General features: G+C 54.5%; 1 protein-coding gene across 1 annotated transcript; it reads left to right on the top strand.

The window, feature by feature from the left end:
• Positions 1–5,254: 5,254 nt before the first annotated feature.
• Positions 5,255–24,862, top strand: LOC118496622 (zinc finger protein 64-like). The gene is made up of 5 exons (XM_028524668.2): positions 5,255–6,588; positions 11,742–11,891; positions 12,110–12,172; positions 19,863–20,114; positions 23,115–24,862. Exons 1-5 carry the CDS (start codon positions 6,483–6,485, stop codon positions 23,822–23,824), a joined length of 1,281 nt encoding a protein of 426 aa, XP_028380469.1. The 5' UTR covers positions 5,255–6,482; the 3' UTR covers positions 23,825–24,862.
• The last annotated feature ends 471 nt before the right edge of the window (positions 24,863–25,333 follow it).

Here is a 25,333-nt window from a genome sequence, read left to right as displayed (position 1 = left end):
CGAACAAGGGGCCGCTGGTGGCGGCCACCTGTTCCATCGCACACACTGAAAGAAGGGAAGGAAAATTACTCATACCGTTCGACAAGTGGCCAGACTGAGCAACGTTATTTGGGTGACAAAACTCTTTTTAAATAATAATTACCCGGAATTAGAAATGGGGGGGCACAAAGTGGCAGGAGGGAGGGGAAGCTTTTGGATGGGAACACGTGAACGGTTTCTTGGGTACAGAGAATGTTCTAGATCTAAAGTTGGTGGCTACCTGTTTGTTTTATTCCTTTTTTAAGATTTTATTTATTTATTTTTAGAGAGGGAAGGGAGGGAGGAAGAGAGAGAGAGAGAGAGAAACATCAATGTGTGGTTGCTGGGGGTCATGGCCTACAACCCAGGCATGTGCCCTGACTGGGAATCAAACCTGCGACACTTTGGTTCGCAGCTTGCGCTCAATCCACTGAGCTACGCCAGCCAGGGCAAAAGGAAGTATTACTGAGGATAATCTTCTCTTACATACACAGAGAACCTCTGGTTCTTCAGCCCTTCCGCCCCCACCTTACTCACCACATACATAGCCAGTGGGATGCCCTCCAGTACCTTTTTATTCTGGGTTTTCATGTTTCCTCGCCAGAAATACGTATGGATTTGCCTGTGTTTACGTCTAGGTCGAACTTGCCATTTTTCTTCGACACAGCACCCCTGGAGCCCTAGCCGTGCTTGCGTCGGTAAATCTGGCGGACTACTTTTATTTGCTGCTGATATCCTATGGTGTGGCCAGACCTCAGTTTAACCTAATCACTCCCCTACAGTCAGGCATTCAGTTTCTTCGTCAGGGTTGTTTTTGTTGTTGTTGTTGTTTTTTTTGCTATGGCCATAGTGTCGCACAAACACCTTTGGACACACTCCCTCCTGCACACGGGAAGATGTTTCTCTGGAGAAGAATAGAGGGGAAGGAGAATTAATTGCTAGATCATTGGCAGGGCAATTTAAAAATTTACTGCCAAACTGCCCTCCAAAGCAGCTATAAACATTCACGCTTCCACTAGCAATGCATTAGAAGACCAGTTTCCCTGCCTCCTCCCAACAGGAGATGCTGTCAACCCTCTTAATTTTTATTGATCTGGTAGGTGAAAAATAAAAAGAGAGCGAGGGATTGATGGCTGTTTAATATTCACTCCCTTGTAATTAGCGAGGCTAAACACCTCTTGCGCGGCTGTTGCCTGGGACCCGCCGTTAAACAAGACCTCCATTCTTCTGCCCATTAAAGTCTGAGAAGCACTGAAATCAGAATCCACTGCTTAACGAGGTCCCCAGGTGCTCCGTGTCTGCGTTAAATTTTGAGGCACACCGGAGTCAGAATCTGCATTTTAACAAGGTCCCCAGGTGATCCTCCTGCGGGGTGAGTCTGAGAGGGCAGCGCGGGGGAGGGACAGCCGGATCATAGCCCACGCTCACCTTCCCTAACACTAAAGCAAATCGAAACAGTATTCCCGTCTATTTTAACTTGCATGTCTTTAATCATAAGTGAGCTTGGACATTCCTTTCATATTTGTATGAGCCGGAGTTTTCTTTTCTGGTCTGAGCTAGTCAGTGAAGCTCACTTGACTTCCAATGCACCCAAGCCGGTCTCCTCTGAGCCGTTGCTGTGGTTTCCTCTCCCGGGAATGCCACCACCTTGGTGCTTCCCTGGGCACCTGTGACAGCCAGGTTTTAGCTTGAAGGTCCCTGCTAGCCCAACTCAGGGACTCCCTCACACACCACCACCAACCACCCTGTGACTCTCCATCACTCCACCCCATTTTCTCTTAAAAATTTTTTACTTATTTATTTTTACAAAGGGGAAGGGAGGGAGAAAGAGGGAGAAAAACATCAATGTGTGGTTGCCTCTCATGCATCCCCTGCTGGGGACCTGGCCTGCAACCCAGGCATGTGCCCTGACTGGGAATCGAACCAGCAACCCTTGGGTTCGCAGGCTGCTGTTCAATCTACGGAGCCACACCAGCCAGGGCCACCCCATTTCCTCTTGATCGCGCTGGCCGTCATTATCTGGAATGACCTTGCGCACTCATGCATTCGTGCGTGCGTTCCCTCATTCATTATCGGCTCCTTCCTTCTGTGACTGCCCTGCTGGGTCCCCTCTGGCTGGCGGGTCGCTCTGCATCCAACACCGGAGCACACCCAGGAAGTTGTGTGGGCTCAGAACATTGTCATCAGATGGGCAGACCAATTAGCTCCCGGCCAGTAGAGGAATAAGATCCGCTTCTGACTAGAGGTACACCCCACTGGGGAATCCTTTGTACCTGGGTAAACATCCATGTGTTCAGTCCCTTCCCCACGGTGAGGACAGCGGTGGTGATGACAGAGGTCAGATGAGGTGGCCGAGGAGGGCACGAGACCCAAGCGGGGTGCTCGCACCCCCGGGAGACCAGGGACAATCAGAGGGGCAATTATAACTTATTTTTATCTGTGTCTCTTGAAAAATAAAGCAATTACTTGAGCGATATTAAGGAGTAGTGTTAGATTACTCATTATATGAAACCGGTGTGAAAGCATGGGCAGCTCAGAAGGGCTGAGTGACGTCGCCCCTGGCTTGTTTTTGCCTGATTTATGTCCACGCACAACAGTGGCTGTGGCCAGTTTCATGGGAACCACCAAGGCTAGCGGGGCGCTAGCTGTCCTTGTAGGAAACTATAACTCGTAACGTACCGTCGCAAGTAATAACTGTCCACTTGCAAGGAGTACTGCCTCTGTACTGTGCGGCGCCACTGCGTGTACTTGACCCAGAGGAATCCCAGCCTCCCAACCACCCTAGCCGTCAGCCTTGCCTTGTCATGGACGAGAGAAGTGGGGCACAGAGCGGCCTCCCCCAGGTGACCGGGTTGCAGAGCCAGGATAACTGAGGCTCCCCTGTGCTCTCGGTTATCACAGTGCCAACCTCTGGAGTCGGGAATGCTCTGTAGCCGGTGGCCAGGAGGATCTGGTGGAGCTCAGAGGTGCACTGGCCACCTCTGGGCAAAACACCTGGTTATCAAAATTACAGGCATTCATTTTCTTTTACAAAATGACAAGCGCTAAAAACTTACTGACCTTCTCCATGAAGAAAGGGGACCACCTAACAACCATAATATATCAGGATAAAGGTGATACACAAAGAATGAGTAAGTGACTAGTTTGCAAGAGAAACATCCAACGGAGAAATTATTTTGAAATGCATGTTTGGCCTTGAGTCCCTTGTTAAGTGATTCCGCTGCTGAAAACGATGAAAAATCAGGACACAAAAACCTCCATGTGTGTGTTTCAACTCAGCAGCAGGATCTCTGATCTGTTCACAAACCTTCCAGGCAAGGAGCTCAGCGGGTTTGAAATCCTAGTTCAACACGGAGCGATGCATCCTCTTCAGCTGATCTGCAGAAGCCCCAGACTGGTGATCAGGAAAGGCAAAAATTTATAAGCTGGATTAAAAAAAAAAATCAGTGAATTTGTATAACCGGTAAACGGGGTGAAGAAAGGAAAATCATAGCTTATTAAGCACAGCCCGTGACACCTTGCTTTCATTTCGATCTCTATATCCCATGAGTTATGTTTTTTCCATTTTTCAATCATGACCCTTGCAATCAAGCCATAAAGACCAAACGTGGTATTAAACTGAATTTAGCCCCATAAATTTGAATGCATATAGGGTGAAATATTAAAACAATGCCTTCAAAAAAATGAAACAGATTTAATCTGTTGCTGTCATCATATTTGTGAAAAACACGTACTTGTTTTTTTCTTGAAACGCTGTGCACAGGGAACGTGCACAGTCCCCGTGAGATATTGTTGGGTATCAGGCCGGACGTGGCCCCGCCGTACTGCTCACACTGCAGGGCAAGCAGACATCAGGGCCACTGCTGTGGCCTCTCCCAGTCACCTGCCACGCAGCCAATACGGACATTCACGTAAGAAACTCTGACACTTTTTAGAAAGAGCACAGGTCATGGTTACCCTGTACACACGGCAGAGACCAGGACACAGCCTGTGTGCCCGTCGGCAGGAGCGCGGGGGGACGAAATCTGGTGTGTTCACACCGTGCAATATGACACATGGGTCAGCAGGGATGAACGCTAGTGACAGCAATTGACTGACAGATGATTTCAGTAATCTGATGAGTGTGGGAAAGGTAGTTCCTGGAAGATGACATACCCTTTCATGACGTTCTTTTAAAATTAAAATTACATATTTTTAAGTATTTTTAAAAATTTTCCTTACTGATTTTAAAGAAGGTGAAGAAAGGGAGGGAGGAGAGAGGCAGAGAGACAGAACACCAATCTGTTGTCCCACTTACTGATGCATCCATTCACTGGTTGCTCCTTGCATGTGCCCTGGCCAGAGATCCACCCGAACCCTGGCGTATGTGGGCAACACGCTGACCCACTGACCGACCCAACCAGTGCCAAGTGGTATATATTTTTAAAGAATATTTGTAAGTACCAAAAAAAAAATACCTTGCTAAAAAGCAAAAGCAAAGGAATGAGGATGCAGGGTTTAGGTTGAGGGCTATGACAGCAGAGGAAGGGACGAGGAGGGGGCGGGAGGCGTAGGTTATGGTTAAAGGCCTAGTTTTGGGGTGGGGGTTTCCCAGGTGTGTATATTATATCCCCATAAGACAAGGAACAAACCAGCAGCCAAATACAGGCCAGCGGCGGATCAGTAACGACCAGGTGTGGTGCAGCAAGGACTGATTAATCCCACTGCGTGCCCAGGAGCTGAAGGGGGAAGAGAGAGCTCTGCCCCAACGCGTGCACTTCTCAGCGGTTCCAAGGTGTCAGGTGTCACCCACCCTCCACGCCGGGTGCGCTCCCCCTTTCAGCTTCCCCAGAGGCAACCCCCGCCCCCAGTTTACCCAGTATCCTTCCGTGCCGTTCCCAAAGGAGACCCGGGGAACCCGAGCACAGATGGGCTGTGCCGGCATGACGTTTCTGCGTAGCTACGTGCACACCGCAAAGAAAACTTTTAAATCGCTTAAGAAATTTTTTTTTAATTTAACCTCGAGGGACTTCACCTTCCATTTACACAAACCTCCCTAGAGTCCAGCCACAGCTTGAGAATCAACAGGAAGGTCGAGGAAAACGGCTCAGTGTCGGAGAAATGTAAAAACGCTCTTCTCAAAGGCCTTCCTCCCCCAGGGTTCGCCCACGGTGACCTCGCAGCGGGCGTTCTCCCGGACGCGTTGCGACCCCAGGGGCCTGCACCAGCCGCAGCGGAAAATCCGCTCCCCCGCCCCCACCGCGGCGCCGTTGGGAATACAGATTCCCAGGCCCGGATTCAGAGCCGAACCTGGCCGGGTCATTGTAAATAAGGTTCCACGTGATTCTCAGGCTCGGGCAAGCTCGGGCCACAGACCCGTCTTCGGGAAGAACCCCACTGGGGAGGAAGTAAACACCTGGGGGGTGTGGGTTGGCCTTCTCGCTGCTCCCTGTAAGACACAGTTCACCTGGTGCGAGGAGGGGCTCCCCCTCCCCTCGGGCCTCACCGAAGCCCCAGCCAGTCTGAGCACGAACCCCAATTAGCGCACTCGCCCCCGCCCGCGTCCCCGCGGGACCGCGCCTCGCTCACCTGCTGGGCGGCGCCCGCGCGCGCGTCGGCCCTGAGCCTCCTCCTGTGTGGCCTTAGACGCGGGGTGGCGCTGTGCGGCCCAACGGATTCCTGGACTCCGCCACCCGAAGCCAAAACTTTCAGAATCTGTGTATTTAATCGGGTTCTCCAGGACACTGCCGTTGGGGGCTCCCTGGCCTCGTTTACATTTTAACTTCGCCTGTACAGCCGAGGTTGGGAATCACGAGGAGAGGTCGTGCCTCGCAGCCGGGGCTGCCTCTCCGGACGACTTGGGGAGCTTTCAAGACGACAACCCCAGCGCCCGGGCTTCCGTCCGGGCCAATTAAGCCCGAATGTGAAAGCGCGGCCCGTGTAACAGCAGCCGCCCAGGCTCCGCCCGGGAGCTCGGGGGGGCCCCCCCACCCCAGACCCACTGAGTCAGAATCTGCATTTTAACGAGATCCCCAGTGATTCCCGCGCACATTAAAGTTGGAGGCGAGCTGTGCTTCTGAAATTTTAATGGGCACACGAATCACCTGGGGATCTTGTTAAAATGCAGACATGGTTTCTCAAACTTGAACGCGCGCAAGAATCACCTGGGGAGCTTGTTAAAATGCAGATTCTGAAGCGGCGAGGCTGGGGTGGCGCCCGAGCTTCTGCATTCCCGACGAGCTCCGGGTTGGTGCGGGTTGGTGCGGGCGGCGAGGCCCGGGACCACGTTGCCCCAGGACCCCGAGGCCTTGGCTCTGGGCCAATCAGCCGTCAGGACTCGTGATAAATCGCCCTGCTCCGCTTCGGAGCAGAATTGCCAAGACATGCGCGCTCAGGCCGAGGGGGTGTAATTTCCGAACTCCGGGAATTGGCTGCATCGAGTAGGCCACTCGCAGGGACTTGCCGGGAGCCAGGATCGTTACGCCATGTCGCGGCGCAAGCAGACGAGGCCCCAGCACCTCCACTGCGAGGAGACGCAGCCTGCGCTCCAGGAACCGGCGGAGGCGGCCCGCGAGGTGGCCGGGGGGCCAGGTGAGTGGCGCCGCGGTCGCCCCGCCCGGGGGCCGGACGCTGTTTCTCGGGTGTTTCCGGACTCGCGCGAGTCCGAGGTCCCGGCACCAGGCGTGGAAGGGCGGAGGAAGCTTCCAGCTTGAGTCCTGGCGCTCGGACCTCGGTGCCTCTGAGCGCCGCCCCCCCCCCCACTCCGTAAATTCATCCCCTTTGGGTAAATGACTCCGCTCTCCGCTTGGACCTCTCCAGGCGCTCCCCCCGCCCCCCCCCAAACGCTTGTAAACGGCGGGCCATCTCCCAAACACGCTCCGAGGATGCTCCGAGACCCCTGCCCAGGCTGTCTTCCGGGCGTGTCGGAACTCGGGTCCCCGAGCTCCCTGGCGCTGGGCTGGGGCCAAGCGCCTGGAAAGTAGACACTGAGACCCGCGCGCAGGGCCACCCCCTAGAGGATGGAGAAATGTCTGAGAAAGGGCCGAGCCCCGGTGGGTGCACTGGGCTAAGTGCTGGGAAGGGACAGGAGCAGACAAGGAAGGCAAGATCCCAGCTCGACCGGAGCTCCTGGCCCAGTAGGGACGAGAGAGACGGCACAGGAGCTGAACCGAACCTGTGGGGTGTTGGGTGTTCAGGGGCACGTGCTGGGGGAGCATAAAAGCAGTGGAAGGAGACAGGAGGCCTGAAGAGGGGGGGGGGGGGGCTTTAAAATGCTTTGCCCAAGCCAGGCCTCACCGAGGAGGGCACCGTCGAGTGAAACAGAAGGTGGTGAGGGAGCGAGCCCTGGAGATGGCCTCGGGGGAAGAGCGTTCCAGGCCGAGGGATCAGCGAGTGCAGAGGCGAGGGCGTCGGCGGGCTGGAACCTGCAGCGAGGAGTCGGATGAGGTCGGAGAGGTGGTGGGGACGCCGGGGGGGGGGGGGGGGGGCGGCGGGGATAGGTCCCTGAGGACTTGGCGTTTCACCCTAAAGAAGTGGGGCCGTTAGGGGGAGGGGACATCTGGCAGGGCAGTGCCACATCTAAGACTTAGCGGGCTCCCCCAGGGTACCACGTGGCTGGGAAGGTCGGGGCAAAGCAGACAGACCCTCGGCTACCCTAACACCCCGGGCAAGCCGCCGACTCTAAAGTGCCTGAGGGTCGGGAGCTTTGCTAAATGGTCGAATTTTAACGGCTACTCTCTGGCACCCGCCCCCCCCCCCTTGGAATGTCGGGGGTGGAGTGAGGACGGGGAATCTGCATTTCTAAAGCGCTTTCCCTGTCTGATTCCCTTGCACTCAAATTCAGACGGAGTAGCTTCCTACTTAATCTCCCCACCCCCTTCTCCCCCCCCCCCCCCCCCCCCCGTGGTTAACCGATACCTTTTCTTAGGAAGGAAGTAGGGAGAGGAGCCTCAACTATCTTCTCCCCTTCCCCTGCATTTTCCTGGCCTGGGGCTGGTGGGAAGAGGGGAGGGTTTGGGGTCTCCTCTCCGAGAAGGCTCAGACCCCCAGCAGCGGGGACATGGCTGACCACACACTCCAGAGGAGGTGGCCGAGGGCCAAAAGCTTAACCACGCCACTCGCGGATTAATAGTTTGTATTCAAAGTACAGCCTGGCAGCCCGAAGTACCATAACCAAAATGCCATAACTACCACTCTGTCCGAGGCCTAGAATGGGGGCAGGTGGCTTGGACCTGAATTGTCTTTCTGGGGTGGGGGCGGGGCCAGGGCTCCTGCTGATCCTCTGAAAGAGGAATTGGGGAGTTATTGGGGATGTTGACTCTTGGGGGGGGGGGGCAAGTATTGAAGACTTCCTGAATTACCCCACACTGTTTTTCAAAGTTCCTGCTGTGGGCTGCTTTGTATTCCTGCAAACAGCACAGGTCCTGGGTTTAAAGGCATTGGGGGGAGGGTGTTTTGCATTGTGCATTCCTGGGGTGCCCCCCAGGGGAGCAGGGCACGATCAGAATCATGCCCCCAAACACACCGCAACACCAGGCAGCCGTCAGTGCAGAGAAAACGCAGGCTTGCAGCTGGTGGGTTTTTCCACCTGTATTTTAGTCTGTGGTGCTGAGCCCGAGGCTTGCCTCCCGCCCCCCCCAACCCCCAATTGGGGCCATTCTCAGAAATGGCTTTGCCACCTGCGTAGCTTTTGGAGAAGGGGTAACGGAGCAAGTCCATGGGTAGCGGTTAATCCCCACCAGTAAAAAGTAAAGTCACTCAGAGGCAGGGAAACAACCGTACAGGATAAGCATCTGCAGTTTCTCAAGGGGTTAGAAAACGCCCCCTGTGTTAAAGGGGATCCTGTCCAGGGTGCCCCCCCCTCCTTTCAGGACAGAAAGGTGTCTGCCCCAGCGCCACCTCGATACCTTTCCCAGGAGAGCGTGGGCTTCCCGGGATCTGTCTAAAGGAGAAGGAGAGCCCCGCCCTCACATTCTACCTGGGAGGCCCGGGATACCTATGGGACCCTTTTGTGGATACCTGCACCCCGTCTGTCTCCCGACTGCCTGTTTTTGCAGTTGGCACACTGTGTTTTCCCCTCCAGGAGTCTGTCGGCTCCCGTGTGTGCACACCCATGAAGAAAGCGCACGATGTTTACATTGGGCTGGCTAAGGTTCTTGCACGGATGCTAAATCTAATAATCTTCATGTAAACCGATGAGTCAGCTGCTGCACCCCCCTCTTACAGATGTGGCAACTGAGGGCCAACCAAGTTTAGCTAACACACCTAGGGGCACACAGGTAATAAATGATACAACTGGAATTTGAAACTGACTAGCGGGCTCCCCAGTCGGTTCCCCAAACCCCTGAGCTTCACAGCCTCTCACTGAGCTTTGAGCTTTCGGTCTCTCGGTTTCTGTGGGGTTAAGACACTCAAGAGTTTGATGGGCTTCTTCTTAAAAATGGGAATTTCTAAGTACTACAAGGTTGTGTGTTTTCCTCTGAAGGGCATAGTGATGACCTTCAGATATGATAACTGTGAGTCCTCGTCAGCGGAGAACTTGAGCGTCTCCTCTGAGTCAGTGTCCGTCCGTCCCGGTGCTGAAGTCCCCAGAGTGTGGCCTCCAGACCAGCAGCATCAGCGGGGAACTGGTTAGAAAAATTCCGGGCTCCACTCCAGACCTCCTGAATCGGGAGCTCGAGAGGTGGGGCCCAGACACCTGTGTCTCTGAACAAGCCCTCCGGGTGATTCCGGTGTGATGCTGGCGTGACGTGGGTGTGATGCGGTTGTGATACGGGTGTGATGCTGGCGTGATGCGCAGGCGCTGGGGAAGCGGGGCTTGGAGCTGTGCTGCTCCCACCACGCGCGGAGGGATCCCTGAGGGACCTTGTTCAAGTGCGGGCTGCTTCTGTAGGGGACGGAGTCGGGGGTGGGGCCTGAGGTTCTGCTTTGCTAACTAGCTCCCAGTCATGCCCTGTTAGTGTTCGTGACCACCCTTTGACTGCCAGCGGTCTGGAGCCCAGGGACAGTCACCTGGGCGGTGCTTTCGAGGGCAGGTTCCTGGAATCTCCCCTCCCCCACCCCCCTGGGAAATCACATTTAACCCACAATCCAGATGGTGCTGATCCAGGCACGGGGGCCGTCTGGGGCATTGTAGGGTGTTCAGCAACATCCGCAGCCTCTACCAGCTAGATGCCATTATCACGCACCTGATCCCGGCCGTCAGAGGTGTCCCCGGGCATTGCCAGATATTCTCTGGGGACAGAAGGACCCCAGTTGCGAGCCACAGCACTGGGTCACTTGTTCAGGCCCTGTTCTGAGGGGCTGCTCGGGCGTGCCAGCCCTTCCTCCCGAAGTGTGTGCGGACCCAGCGTGGGCACCGTGCTGAGAGTCCCTCCCTTCACAGCCCGACACGGGGCAGTGGCTCCTTGTCACAGCTCGGTAAATGGCTCCAAAGGGTTCGGTGAGCTGCCAGTAAGCACACAGCTAGTGCTGGGGCAAAGGAAGCCCCATGCCTAGAACAGAAGCCCTCACCATGTGCTGCATGCAACTTGTGGTCCTTCCCTTGACACAGCCTGAAGGAAAGTGGAGTCGACCTTCTGTGGCTGGGGCAAGCCACAAGTGCCAGACCTCGGCCTGTGATTCAGAAATTAGTCAAGGTTTTTTGTTTGTTTGTTTGTTTTTAAGGACTTCAGCCATGCAGAGCACTGCTTTAGGATCACTTAATCTTTGTTACAGAAGTCCTTAAAACTACATTAGATCAAACCATGTGAAATTGTCGTCTGACCACTTGGGCCCCTGAAAACGGCGATTTTACGTGGTTCAACGTTACTGCGAACAGAAGGACGCCCTGGGCCCCCAGGGACCCGTGGCTGGGCCCCAGTGATGAATGAATGACACGTGGCCAGTCTTGCTCCCTCCGTACGACGGTCCCCCTGCCCTGGATTATTTTGAAACAAATCAGACCTATGTGCAGCTTATAAATATCCCCACACCATGAGAAAGTTTTTAAAATTCTAATTTCATCTTCACACCTTTAAAAAAAAAATCCCTCATGAAACTTCCAGTTAGTGCTCAGCATCTCCCTGCCTTGAGTGGTTTTGTGGTATGTTTAAATCAGGACCCAAATCTGGACACGATAGGCCATCACGTCAAGCCTTTTGGCCCCTGGTGTTCCCCTCCCTTTCTCACGTCACGGGCTGAAACACCTGCGTTGTGTCCTGGAGAGCAGTGAGGGTCGACGTGCAGCCTGTGACCTGTTACCGGCTCAGGACAGAGCACGCTCAGCAGTCGAGAGTAAGCGTTTAAAAGTAGCGTGACGTCGCCGTGACGCAACTTTCTGTTCTCGCTGAGAGGAAGGTCTGGGCTCCTATTTTCATCTCATTGCAACTTTCCTCGTAATTTGTGTTTATCTCCTCTTATACAGCGTTGGCCCGGGATGGACCGGAAACAATCTTACAAACTTGGTCTCTGATGAGCGCTTTTGCAAAGGTTTACGGTCTGGGTCTCGCCAGGCTTGTCCCTGTCATCAGACCGTGTTCTTTTGTCCCCAGCGTTTCCTGGAAATGGGTCGTTAGAGGGAGATGGCTTTTTGTGAGACCAGAACGCACGTGGCTGTCGGTTTTCGATGTGTGTTTGGTTTGCCTCTTCGGAGCGGCGATGGAGGGAGGTGATGTAAGCCCTCACCGCACCTGCTCTGTTACAAGGCTTGCCGCGGTGGCCGGGTCTGAAAAATGCAGCCACGGTTCTTTTTGTCTCCGTTTCAGCCTCGGAAGCAGATCATGGTGCTCCAAAACCAACGTGCCCCTCCACGGACAACAGTGATGTCCAGAAAGCCCCAGTCGCGGCCCCTCCCTCCGAGTCCAAGGAGCAGACAGCCACCCTGGGAGAGAGGACGTTCAACTGTTGCTACCCAGGTAAAGAGCATGCGGGAGCTGGCCGAGGCGCCAGTAGGCAGGCCCTGCGTGGACTCGCTCACCGACTGCCCGAGATTCTCTGCGCACACAGCCCGGCAACATCCTCTGTGGGTCCCTCAAGTGCTCAGCATGTGACTCATCGGAACCTCCGTTCATAGTCGAGTCTCCTTTTTTGAGGTTGCATTCTAAGAAGAGCGGGTTTTTTCTTTCTCTTCTAGGTTGCCACTTCAAAACTGTGCATGGCATGAAAGATTTGGACCGCCACCTACGAATCCACACAGGTAGGTGTTCGTTCATTTGCTCAGAACTTTAGTGTAAAAAAACAAACCAAAAATACTGAGGGGGGTGGGTAGGGGGATCTGAATTAAATGCCGGGCATATAGTGGTGAGCGGGACAGGTAACTGTGTCTGCCTCATGAAACTTGGTCAAACAGGCAAAAATGGCAACGAACAGGTAAGGAGAAACTGCTAAAGGACCTATATGACAGGCATTTGACCTAGGCTTCTCGTGAAAGGCTTTTCTGAAGAACAGAATCTCAACCTGAAGTATAAAAGATGGGAGAAAAGGAAGTGTGCCAGGCAGAGGGAACAGCAGGTGCAAAGGCTCGGAAGGAGCAAAACTGGGTGCCAGATGGTACGTGAACTTGAACACGGACCCTCCGGCCCCAGTCCAGCCTTCACGTTATTGCAAATCCAGCCAATGTCTTCATTATGACCTAATGAGAAACCTTTATCCAGAGCTGATCAGCTAGCTAGTCTGCTCCTTAGAAATGTCCTGAGATGTTTTTTTCCCCTTTTCTTAAGTAGGCGTGAGATGAAGTTGGAGAGGTGGTCAGAGGGAGGGCCGCACGAGGCTGTGGCTGTAGCAACTTAGAGAAGAGCAGTGAGGCTGCCTCTTGAAGGTGCCTTCCAAGCTGCAACCGGCTGCCAAGGACAGAGAGAGAAGAGGTGCTGGAGCGAAGGGACTTCCCCTGATCAGCAGCCGGGGTCCGAGCCTGGTGGCCATGGCTGGCACACCCCTCTGTCCACCTGCTGTCCCTGGCCGTGCTGACCTTACAGGGGCATTATTGGGCAGTTGCTAGAGGCGGTATGGTGCACACATCCTGAGATATTGACCCTCTGGATTTTTACAGAACTTGGCCCACCTTTGTCCCTAGTGTAGACCTGTGCTAGGCTGCGTGAGTTAGGATACCGGTCTGTTGGCTCTTACAGAAACCAAACTAAGCAGCTTGAACATGATCAGGTTCGTTTCTCCCAGGTGCAGCTTAAGAAGCAAGCAGTCCGCAGCTGGTAGGCTGGCTCTGTCATCCTTAATGTAGCGCTTCATCTCTGGGTCCAGACTCCTTAACCAGTGGGAAGGGGGCGTGCAGGGGAAGGGGCTCCGGCCTCCCACCCTCTTGCCCCAGAAGCAGCAAACCCTGTGGCTAGTGAGCTCTGAGCTGAACCTAGAACTGGCCACATAAAGCATGGGGGGGCGGGCGGGGGTGGACGAAGGGGACACTGGGAAATGGTTTCGAGAAGGGCAGCCACATGCCCAGCTCAAACTCTGCAGCTCCATCATTAAGACAGCTTCCTGGACAGGGGGCATGGTGCTGTGGGAATAAGAGAGCAGAGGGTCAGTTCTCCCCGGGAAGGGTGGACGGTGAAAAGCCTCTTAGCGAAAGGAATGGTCGATCCTCATCTTGAAAGACAAGCCTGCTGGGATGACGATGCTGCGCGAATTGCAGGAGCCACTTGAATTGCAGGAGCCCCTTGAACGAAGACGAGACTCGTAAACAGGGCCGGTTTAGTAGTTCTCAGCTGCGGCTGTGCTACCGCCATCTAGTGGGTGGGGGCCAGCAGTGCCGCCGGCATTCTACCGTGCACAGCAGGCGCTGTCGGAAGCATTGTCAGGCCCCAGATGCCAGGGCGGACGGAGAGAGAGATGCAACAGCTGGATTCATGATACTTTGTTGGAGTAACACAGAGCACGGTGGGGGTACAGAAAGCGTAGGCAAGGCCCTGTCCTTGGTGGGTGCACGAAGGGAGGGGTGCGGACCGACTGCTCCTTGCATAGACCTGTACTCAGGCCCCTTCTCTGGGTCCGCGTCCGCGGCAACTCCTCCGGTCCTCCGAGTCTCCTGGCCAGTGAAAAGTAGGACCGGGGGCTGGGACCCTCACAGTATCTCTCTCTCGGGACGTGACCCGGAAGTAGTGTCCCTTGCGGGTCAGTGACGTAGTGAGATCCAACCAATGGTGGCTTTGACCCCAGCCCGCTTCCGCCCCGCACCCCGGCCCGAGTTGAGAATGGCGGCTGGCCCATGGCCTCCGGGCGCCGGGCGCTTATTTTGTTGCGCGGACACCCCAGCGAGGCAGCCGTCCCCGGCGCGGTCTGAGATGGCTACTGCCGACCTCGGAGGCGCACCCGACATGTTAGCCCACGTCACGTGGGCTGACGAAGCCTTGAATCCGCGCGGCCAAGTGCGCAGCTACAAAGAGAAGGCTCTCCCGCCGGGAAAGAAAACTGACACGTAGGCTAAAGGGCGACCCTGAGCTGGGAGCGGGAGGCAGGGTGGCCACGTGGGTGTACTCGACCTTTTTCGGTTCGCAGGCCGGCGCTCAGTCCACGGAGCCACACCAGCCAGGGCCAGGAGATCTTTATTTTTTTAAATGCTCACCCCAGGATAGGTTGCTTGGTTTTTTAGGGAGAAAAGCGGGGAGAGAAACACCCATTAGTTAGTTGCTGGCTCAATCCTTAGGCCTAGGTCAAACCTGCAGCCTTTTTGCTGTCCGGAATGATGCTCCAACCAACTGAGCCACCCAGCCAGGGCATGTTGGTGACGGTTGAAGACTCGAGCCCTGCCCTGACCAGTGCGGCTCAGCCGGACGTCATCCCACAAAGCAAAAGGTCACCAGTTTGACCCCGGTCAGGGCTTGTGCCTGGGTTGCCAGGGGCAAGAGATCGATGTTCCTCTCCTCTCCTCCCTCCTCCCCTCTCTCTAAAAGTAAATCAGTAAAATTCTTAAAAAAAAAAAAAAAAAAAAAGACTGGAACCCAAATCTTTGCCAAATAAGTAGAACAGTGGTTCTCAACCCACTATTTTATCTGTAGTTGCAACATTAGCTGTCTGACACTTTAAAATATTCACTTAAAAATAACAGTAAGGCGCCCTGGCTGGCATAGCTCAGTGGATTAAGTGAGGTCTGCGAACCAAAGCATCGCAGGTTCGATTCCCAGTCAGGGCACATGCCTGGGCAATGGCCCCCAACAACCACAAGTTGATGTTTCTCTCTCTTTTTCTCCCTCCCTTCCCTCTCTAAAAATAAATAAGTTAAATCTTAAAAAAAAAACATAGGGAAACCTGAACAACTAAAAAAAATAACAGTAAGCCCATTTTCTATTCCGAGCCAGAAAGCGGCATTGTTTATACCTTCGCAGATCGCTCACGTCTTGTTTCCTAGTCGGCTGCATGCTCACAGCTGTTTCTGTCCACGGTCCACTGTTTTGTCATTTTGGCTGATGCCTGGGAAGAGTGTCTGGCCTCACATACAGGGTAGACAAAAGCAGGTTACAGTTGTGGGTACGGGAAACAGTTCATTCTTGTGCTATTATTGACTAACTTGAATCCTTTTCCACACGAACCACCGCAGACCTACTTGCGCCCCACCCTGCATGTGATTGGAGTGGAGGGGTGTGGACAGCCTTCTCGGACCATTATTATTCTGTGGTGCTGGGTCACAGCCTGGCAGACAGTAGTTTCTTAACGGTTAGTTGCTGAGTAGACCCTGCAACCGCAGATCCGTAAACTTTTCCGACTGTGAAGCTAAAACCCATGGATCTGCTCTCCACTTTGAGTGCGCTGACCCAGGTTCTTGGTTTCTGGCGTCTCGTGCACAGTGAGCATCTGGAAAACGCTGGTTCGCCAACTTAGGTGATTCTTCCAAATGCCACTGTCCCGCAGGAAAAAATCTCTTAATATTACCAATCTCATTTTTAAAAACAAAAACAACAACAACAACAAAACACTAAGAACCAGGAAGCTGCACACAGACCTGCATTTTGCCAGCCCTGCTGTTCACACCCAGAGCTCACGTGTCACCGATGCAGTGTCGGCCACTCGCTTTGAAGTGGTAGCCTCTCGTAGCCAGTTCTGCCGAATCGCGGATCTAGGAAAAACCACAGTTTGTCCGTTGTCCCTGTCAAAAGGGCGCCGCCTGGGTGCAGTGGGCAGTGTGACCCCCCTCCCCCCACCACACTCGTTCTCAGACGAACCATGGGTTGCAGCAGAAGCCGCTTCTGTGAACTTCCCATTTTGTCACTGTGGACGTTGAGAAGGCCCGTTCGGGGGGAGAGATTTAATCAGATGGTGAGACCGACCCCCCTTGTTTGTTCCCTGGGTGGCGGGGCCCAGAAGGCCCCGAGGGCTGAGGTACCGGCACACCTGCCCGCCCATGCTCCTGCATCCATGAGATTGTCCACGATGGAAAAGACGAAGCCTGTCGTGGTGGGAGCATGATGATACTTGTGACCACAGACTCTTCCAGAAGAGTCTTGAGGACTCGCAGACTGCACTTGGAGGACCGGAGAGGCCGGGTGCCAGAAGCAGATGCAGGAGTGGCTGAGGACAGGCGTCTGTGCGCCTAGGTGCAGGCTCGCCTCAGCTTTCCTTGGGGAGCATGGGAGAGTCAGGCCTTGAACTTGGATTCGGGCTTTTTATTACCTGTATTCTAAAGTCACGTTGGGGGGTTGTGTATAGATACATATTTATATCTTAAATGCGAGGCTGTCCTAGATGGGGGAAAAAAGTTAAACTCTTAAATACTCATAGAAACAGAGAGGAGTAGAGGTAGGAGGAGCAGGATAGAAAATGCTTTATTTCTATTTTTTTCCCCAGGTAAAATCTTAAGCAAGAAAATACAGAAAAATCAATGTGTAAGTAGTAAAATATCTCCGGATAGGTTTAAAAACAGCATCAATTTTCTCGTTAACTTTATACATTGAATATATATTGCTCTTTCACATTTTTACACCATCCCACTCAAAGGTGGCTGCGTGGCATTGTTTGAAAGCCAACAACAGGACGAGGGTTTTTGCCCCCTCTGCTTCCATACCCCGATCTCACCCGCCTTCCCGAGAGTAGAATTCATCTGGGAGAAAAGAGAAGGCGCAAACGTGCCCAGAAACCCTGGACAGCGAGCCCTTTGCTCTATCAGACACTAAAACACCGTGAAGCTGTAATGCAGACGGTGTAATGCAGTAGCTGCAAGAAACAGACATGGAACAGATTCCATAAACAGACCTGTGTGTGTGTGTGTGTGTGTGTGTGTGTGTACGCACGCGCGCGTGTGAACGTAAGGCCGCACCTTGGGTTGGAGGAGGCGCGGGTGAGCTCAGAGGCGCAGTGTCCGGACGAAGGTCATTGCCTCTCCCCTCCTCAGTCACCAATTCCAAGTGTAGGAAGGAAGCTAGGTATGGAAGTCTCGAATGTGTTCAGAAAGGTAGGGCATATGCATGGTGTAAGTAGACAGTTAAAACCACAAAGACAGACCAATGTGACTCAAGTTAAAACTTACAACAAGACACCAAGTTCAGACAGGTGTCCCACAGGGAGAAATCTGCCACGTGGGGCAGAGTGCATCTTCAGCCCACACGTGTATTCCTACGAGTCCAAGACGACCCGGTGGGAAGGATGTCAGTGCCAGCATTCCCGTGAAAAGCGCATGCGTGGCAAAGTGAAACGCAACATAAACACCGTGTTCTCTCTGCCGGGCGGGCTGTGTTAGCGCAGCGAGCCAGAAACCACACGTCGCCTGGCATTCGGTTGGACCGTCGCCGCACTCTGCCTCCCCACCTCCCCACCCCCGGGCAGTTTCCTGAAGCGTTCGGACCCCCCCCAGAATGTTTTCAAATGTGGCAAAGTCACCTTAAAAACTACATCTCAGCACAGTGGCTGTCTCGGGGTGTGGTCATGGGGAGGAACCTGGTGGGGCGCTGAGGGAAGCAAAGCTACCTGCAGAAGGATTCGAGGCTTCTCTCCAGGCCCCTCGCCGTCCCCTCGTCTACTCTAATTGCTCAAGTCCGTTTCTTCTGGATTTTCCAAGTTGTCTTCCCACTTGACCTTGAGTGCCTGGGTCTCCGGGTCTGGGTGGAAGAGGAGCAGGAAGAGCGAGCCGCCCTCTCTTAGTCTTTAAAAGGAATGCTTTGACGTCACCATCTCCAGTCAGGGATGGTGGCCGAACGTCAGACCTCTTGCTCCTCTTAAGATGGCCCCGTGGGATTTATCTGGCCTCCCGAAGGAGAGCAACTCTCATGTTTGTATTTTTTTTTTAAGATTTTATTTATTTTTAAAGAGGGAAGGGAGGGAGAAAGAGAGAGAAACATCAATGTGCGGTTGCTGGGGGCCATGGCCTACAACCCAGGCATGTGCCCTGACTGGGAATCGAACCTGGGATACTTTGGTTTGCAGCCCCAGCTCAATCCACTGAGCTATGCCAGCCAGGACACATGTTGTATTTTTAATACCACTCTGTATAATTTCAGTTGGCGTTGATTTCCAAGGTAATCTTGCATGAAGTGAGTTGAGGCTTTTTTTTTTTTTTTTTTTTTTTTTTTTTGCTGTGTTATGGAACAGTGACGGAATGTGGAAGCACTTCGAGGAGATTTGATGGATGGAACACGCCCGCAGTGCTCGCTGCACTTGTGGCTTTTCTCAGAGGCCGATGGGGTGTAGATTGGGCTGTGTCCCAGTGTCTTCCCCGCCCCCAGGTTGGCCACAGCTCTGTGCCTGAGGGTGGGACGGCCTCTGTCTGGAATCAGGAACATGCCAGATACAGGCATTCTTGGCCTTTTGTCTGCTGTGGGCTCCGGGCAGTTTCGTAAAGCATAAGGACCCCTCCCCAATTGTTTTTAAATGTCACAAAATCACATTAAAAACTACATCTCAGCTCAGTTGCTGTCGAAGTGTTAGATGTGTGGTGTTTCAGTAACTGAGCCCTGGCGACCCAACGTGTGGCGAGGACCAGGAAGGTCGGCCTCCCCTGGGAACGTGTTAGAGATGCAGAGTCTCAGGCCCCACCCAGAACCCTGCCCTGCTCCTTGCCTTTACAAGTTCAGCCTGAGAAATGGGGAGGTACCGGCCCAAGGGCACAAGACTTCCAATGACAAGGAGAGTCCATTCTCGGGGTCCGAGGGGCAGCGTGGCGCCTAGTGAACGAGACAGTGTTGTGTGCTGCCTACGGGACAGTTGCCAGGAGAGTGGATCTTAAATGTTCTCACCACAATGAGGTGAATCGTTTCTCCACGTAGTGAATTGATGCAGGCGTGTCTTTCCGGTTCCCGCTTGCCCCGAGCATTGGTCCCTGGGCGGAACGACTTGTACTTGGACGTGACAGGTCTCAGGGGTTGTAGGGGAGGAGAGGAACGCTCTGTCTGGTGAAGGTGTTCTGGGCGTGGGGTTCTGACTCTCCCGGGGTGTCTAGCTGCTTGGGGCCTTCTCGGTGTTTCTCTGGTCTGAGCGCCCTCCCTCCCTGCTAGCTGGGGGAAAGGAGGCTGTGGGAGAGCAGCACCCACCGCCGCATGCAGGTGGGTGCAGGGAAGGGAGGGTCCCACTGACCGTTCTTCATGTGGTCCCTCAACTTGTGAGCCCCACAGCTGCTCCGAGACCCCGAGACCTGCCACTTGGGATCCTGAGTGCTATCTCGCCGCTCCCGTTTTCCCGATGGGGCTGGCGTGGCCTGTGATTTGCTCCTCCAGCCTGGCTTTTATCGACTGGGTCCCTGAGGGTTCTCCATCATTCCCGACCCCTCGGCGAAGGGCACGCCTTTGCACCTCCCCGGGGGATCGTCTAGAGTCAAGTGTCTGTATGTCCGGGTGGGCGTTGGGGCAGCGGGAAGAGGCAACCCGTATGCGCCCAGGCCACTATTTAGGTCAGATCTCTCTGCGGCCGCCTTCCCGAGCAGCCCGTAAAACCCTGACTCTCTCGTGTGCCCGAAGGAGACAAGCCCCACAAGTGCGAGTTCTGCGACAAGTGCTTCAGCCGCAAGGACAACCTGACCATGCACATGCGCTGCCACACCAGCGTGAAGCCCCACAAGTGCCACCTGTGCGACTACGCCGCCGTGGACAGCAGCAGCCTCAAGAAGCACCTGCGCATCCACTCGGACGAGCGGCCGTACCAGTGCCAGCTGTGCCCCTACGCCAGCCGCAACTCCAGCCAGCTCACCGTGCACCTGCGCTCCCACACAGGTGAGGCCCTGGCCCGAAGCCGCGGGGCCCAGCGCGGTCTCCAGGGTTCCCGCCTTTGGGTACCAGAAGCACAAGCGAGTTAAATAGCGCGGTGGTTAGGAAATTGGACGTCTCTGTGGTGGTTGTGAGACTGGTGGGTTTTTTCGTGTGCCGGGGCGGTGGTGTTTAGTAAAACCTAAAAATCTGACAGTGGGATCTGGAACTTGACTGTGTAGAGCACAGCGGGGGGTGAGCAGCCAGCGCAGCAGTCGAGAAGCAAGCGGAGAGGTGTCTTGAGTGATGCGGTGTGTAAAGTAGGTGTTTCGGACATTTCACTTGAACGCTGATTGCACAGCTTCTAGTTCACAACCACGTAGCAGAATCAGTTGGGTGTTACTGCAGCTCACACACTTCTAGTTCTAGAAATTAGACTCTGCAAAGAGCAAAGTCTCTGCTCTTCTTTGTGAGGTGCCATTGAAATAACGGTCCATCCAAGGGCAGGCCCAGCCAGCCCGGGTGGTACAGAAAAACGGGGGCTGGGAGGCTCACAAGGAGGTTCATAAAATGAGAATTTTCAGTGAATTCGTGGAAGACGGCCAGCAGAAGGAAATATGCTGGCATCTAAAACTGAGTCCAGAAAGCTGTCCCGACAGACAAATGGGAGGCAGTCGGTCTGGCCAGCATCCGGCCATCCTGAGCATTCTGGACTCGGAACCGGCTCGTAGCCTGCCGGGGCCACGGAGCTCCGAGAAGCCGAAGCCTGTTGGCAAAGTGGCCCAAACTCCCAAGCAGGTACCGTCTGTGGCCCCTGTGTCTGATCCTCACACCAACCCACTCTTCCTAAACAAACTGTCAACCATGGACTCTGCGTCATTTGCGGGAAATGATGGCATAAAAAGTGCCGAGTCTAACAGTAACTGCTCCCGGAGCTAACAGAGTATTCGGGCGATAGACAAGAATTTTTCAGTTCTAATTGGTATCTACCCACTGGCAGAAATGTCACAACCCAAACGTGTTCTTATGAAAAGGCAGTAAGAACAAAGAGGTGTGAATGAAAACTAGGATTACTGGCTGTAAAGTTAAAAAAAAACTTCAGAGATCAAGAAAAACAATATTGAGTTGGAGAACTGAAAAATAATAGGGATCTGGATGTCTGATTGCTGACGAGTTCTAGGCAGAGAAGAAAGTAGACGTGAGAAATGAAGTGAGGAAAAGAGTCACGATTCTAAGGGGCCGTGGGGGTGGGAGGGCACCCGTGGGGCCAGCAGAGCCAGGGTGGCCGGTGGCTGGAGCAGGCTGTGCCTGAGAGGGCTCCTCAATGCCAGTGGCTCCCGGGAGACCGTGGGACAGTGCCCTCGAAGCTGGAAAATCAGTCTGAGCGTAGAATCTTATGCCTGGCCAAACTCTTTCAAGTAGGAAAGCAGAATAGACCCAGGTGTATGCAAGGACTCAGGTTTTCCTCTGAGCCACCATTCTCGTGGAAGGTACTAGAAGCCAAACTCTAGCAAAAGAAGGGAGAAAGCATTGGACATGATGAGTGAATATCTGTCGCTAACTGGGATTGCAATGAAGGGAAGTATCGGGATGATACTGGTGTGGGAGGTTAAGAGAAAAGAATTAGCATGTCAGAAATCCCATGTAAATGCTGATTACATAGTTAAGAGGCTGGACAAGTAGAGATCATCATGAGATCCTTTTTTCTCAAGAAATGCACAGTCTAGTCAAGGAGCATGCATGGTAAAACAGGGCCTGAAATGAGCAGGTAGGAAGAGAGGATCCATTTTGACCTTGGTGCTAGTAGCAACACCATCAGCTGGCCCAGCTGTGGCAGTGACCCTGAAGGAGGAGGGACACAATCCTGGTGCAGTCGTTGGCTCTGATGAACATCACGTACCCAGTTGTAATGTAACTTACTTCTGCAGCACGTCCTCTGATAACATTGTTTCACTACGACATTGACGGGAGCGGAACTCTGTAGCCCGTGGTAGGGTTGGTCTCATTATACGCCATTCCGCCTAAAGTCAAAGAACCCGCTGACCGCATTAAGAGAGGACTTGGTGGAGCTTGACTCTCACGTTGCAAACAGCTAGTTAAGGCCTGAGAAGTCAGGGTTGGAATGCAAGTGTTACTGAACTGAAATGTAGAAACGGAGCTGTTTCTGACCAGAGGAGGGAGTCCTGAGAACTCACCCCCCTAAGCTGGTGGATGAAAGTTGTGAGGCTGCCACTCAGTTTAGAGGTAATGCTGGAAGGATAACATCACAGGCAGCAATGCAGGGGGCCTCTGGGAGCCAGGGGGCCGCTGGGGGTCGGGATGCTCGTGGAGCGTGAGTAAAGGAGCCTCATCTTGGCCTGTGGTCACTGCCGACGATGTTTATAAAGTAACAACCTCCCAAAGACCTGAAAACCCTTCCCAGCGCCTCCAGGGGTGCGGAGGTGGCTCTGGCTTTTCAGCGTTGGTCCCCTGCAGCCGTGAATTGTGTTACTTTTCTAAATACAATTCAGTCTTGTGGTTGTAAAACTGACACTTTCGCTAGTAACACAAGCCAAGTATCCAATGTAATTGGCTTAAACGCTAGAGGAAGCATGTTTCTGAATCTGAGCTGGACTTGGAACAGTTGTTTGTAACATTGTATGCACCTCGTCCTTCTTCCCTGTTCAGTTTTGGGGATGTGGGGTTAAATGGGGGTTTAGAATCAAAATCCAAGTGACCCTGGCGAAGAGTATGGACTTGGATGCCACGATGCCTGGGCTCACATCCCCACTATTTAGACCAATAACTTGGCCTCTGAGCATCAGTTATCCCCTCTGTAAGATAGGGGGGCCGTACCCCCTCACAGGACTCTTGTGAGGACTCAGCGAGCTAATACTGTACCTGGGAAACGGTGTTACTAGGAGGCTAGCAGGTAGCCGGAGTTCAGGAGACCCCACTGTCTCTTTGCGGCCAGGTGTCCTGACGCGTGTTTGGGGGGAGCTCTGTGTTGCCTGCCTGCTCTAATGGAAACACACCTTCCGTTGCTAGGGGACACCCCCTTCCAGTGCTGGCTCTGTAGCGCCAAGTTCAAAATCAGCTCGGACTTGAAAAGGCACATGATCGTGCACTCGGGGGAGAAGCCTTTCAAGTGCGAGTTCTGCGACGTCCGCTGCACCATGAAGGCCAACCTCAAGTCCCACGTCCGCATCAAGCACACCTTCAAGTGCCTGCACTGCGCCTTCCAGGGCCGGGACCGGGCGGACCTCCTGGAGCACAGCCGGCTGCACCAGGCCGACCACCCCGAGAAGTGCCCCGAGTGCAGCTACTCCTGCTCCAGCGCGGCCGCCCTGCGCGTGCACAGCCGGGTCCACTGCAAGGACCGCCCCTTCAAGTGCGACTTCTGCAGCTTCGACACCAAGCGGCCCAGCAGCCTGGCCAAACACATCGACAAGGTGCACAGGGACGAGGCCAAGACGGAGAACCGGGTGCCGCAGGGCGGCGAAGGGCCCCGGGACAGCGGCGCCCCGCACGTGGCCAAGATAGTGACGCAGAGGGCCTTCCGCTGTGAGACCTGCGGGGCTGCCTTCGTCAGGGACGACTCCCTGCGGTGCCACATGAAGCAGCACAGCGACCATGGCGAGAACAAGAACTCGGACCTGGTCACCTTCCCACCCGAGAGCGGCGTGCCGGGGCAGCTCGGCGCCCTGGTCTCCGTGGGGCAGCTGGACACCGCCCCGGAGCCCAGCCAGTGCCTCTGACTCGTGCAGAGAGGGCGGGGAGCTGTCCGGAACTCCGGCAGATGCTGCTGCCCGGACCTTCGGGTGAGACCATCAAGCCGGACTTCAGTCACCAGCTCAGGGCACGGCTGCCCGTGCTGCGCAGGCCGCCAGAGGCCGTGGCCGCAGCCACTGTGGCGTGAGGGCAGGCGCCACAGCAGCGCCACGGAGGCACCGCTCCACGTCGCCATCCCCCCCCACCCAGCGTCACCTGAGCACATCGACCGGTTGTTCTGAGTGGGGGCCCACTGAGTACCACTTGCCCCAGAGGGGATGGCATCTTCAGGATGGACTGCTGTGCCAAGCCCGGCCCCCCTCCGGTGCAGGTGTTAAACTGGCCGGGCCACGCGGGCACCAGAACGCCACCCACCTGTACAGCGGGGAAGGCTGGGATGGGGCCGGGTCCTGGGCAGGGTCTAGTTCTAACCCGGGGGGCAGTTGTGAGAATGTTCGCCTTACACGTCTTTGTGTGTGGTCCCTTTTGTCGGTTGTCTTGTAACAAAAAGGCAAACTCCTCTGCAGAAGGATGTAGCAGAACACTCCCGTTTCTCCCCCAGACAGGGTGTGGTGCGCTCCCTCCCTCCCCGCCCACCTCTCTGCTTCTGTGGTTACAACCACAGGCAGGGCTTCTCCCTGTCTCAGCGCTGCGACCAGAAATGCGGCCTGACCTGTAGGTGGCAGCAAAGATCCAGCTAACACAAGCTCACCCTGTCACTGTGCCCTGTGAGACTCAAGGTGTGTCGCTTGTATTAGTAAAGCAGACTAGGGGCCCCACCGGCCCTGGGCTTGGTTCTGGACCGGCGCTGGGTGGGACAGCCTGAGACCAGCGTCTTTTGCCATGGTAAGCACGTGGTGTTTACTGAACCAGCAAACAAGCGAAAATCCAAACCTCTTCTTGTAAGTGTGCATTTGGCTTGACTTGGGAGGCTGTGGCGTGGCAGTGGCTTCATAATCGGTCCAGACTTGCTCTGTTGGTTCTACTTCGGCGTCTTTTCAAATACAGTCTCTGTTTAATACAAATCCGTGTGTGCCCTTCATCCAGCGTAAGATCCGTGCCCTTAAACCACGTTACAGAGACCCCCTGGTCTCCGTGAGCCAGGATAGAGGACGTGAAAACACATTTTATGGACTGTATGCCGGGGAACGTCTCACTCACGATTAGCGAGAGGCACGTAGCGTCCTTCTGCTGTTTGAACATGTCCGATGCCCTCGGAGTCGGCCATCGGGCAGGCGATCCACGCTGTCGAGTCCCTTTGTTGTGAGGAAGAAGGATGAAAATGGGGGGCCCCCCACCCCCGCTGTGGTTGCATTAATCACCGCTTTGCTGCGGAACTGTGTGTCTGGTGGCTCCGAACAGTGTTGGGGCCCTGGAGGCAGGTGTGTGGTGCAGGCTCCATTGTCGCCTTTCTGCCGCTTGCCCTGTGTCTTGTCGACATGTCTGTTCCAGGAACAGGCGGCTTGTCGACCCTTCAAGTGGGAACCCGGAGATCA

The sequence above is a fragment of the Phyllostomus discolor genome, chromosome 9, assembly GCF_004126475.2.
Source record: "Phyllostomus discolor isolate MPI-MPIP mPhyDis1 chromosome 9, mPhyDis1.pri.v3, whole genome shotgun sequence".
Taxonomy (NCBI): domain Eukaryota; kingdom Metazoa; phylum Chordata; class Mammalia; order Chiroptera; family Phyllostomidae; genus Phyllostomus; species Phyllostomus discolor.
Note: the sequence above shows the minus strand (reverse complement) of the source record. Positions and strands in the feature narration are given on the sequence as shown.

Excerpts from the sequence above, each read along its gene's own strand:
- LOC118496622 (XM_028524668.2), top strand. The coding sequence starts at position 6,483 with ATGTCGCGGCGCAAGCAGACGAGGCCCCAGCACCTCCACTGCGAGGAG. Across the intron at positions 6,589-11,741 it reads CGAGGTGGCCGGGGGGCCAG|CCTCGGAAGCAGATCATGGT; the intron begins GTGAGTGGCGCC and ends TCTCCGTTTCAG. Across the intron at positions 12,173-19,862 it reads CCACCTACGAATCCACACAG|GAGACAAGCCCCACAAGTGC; the intron begins GTAGGTGTTCGT and ends GTGTGCCCGAAG.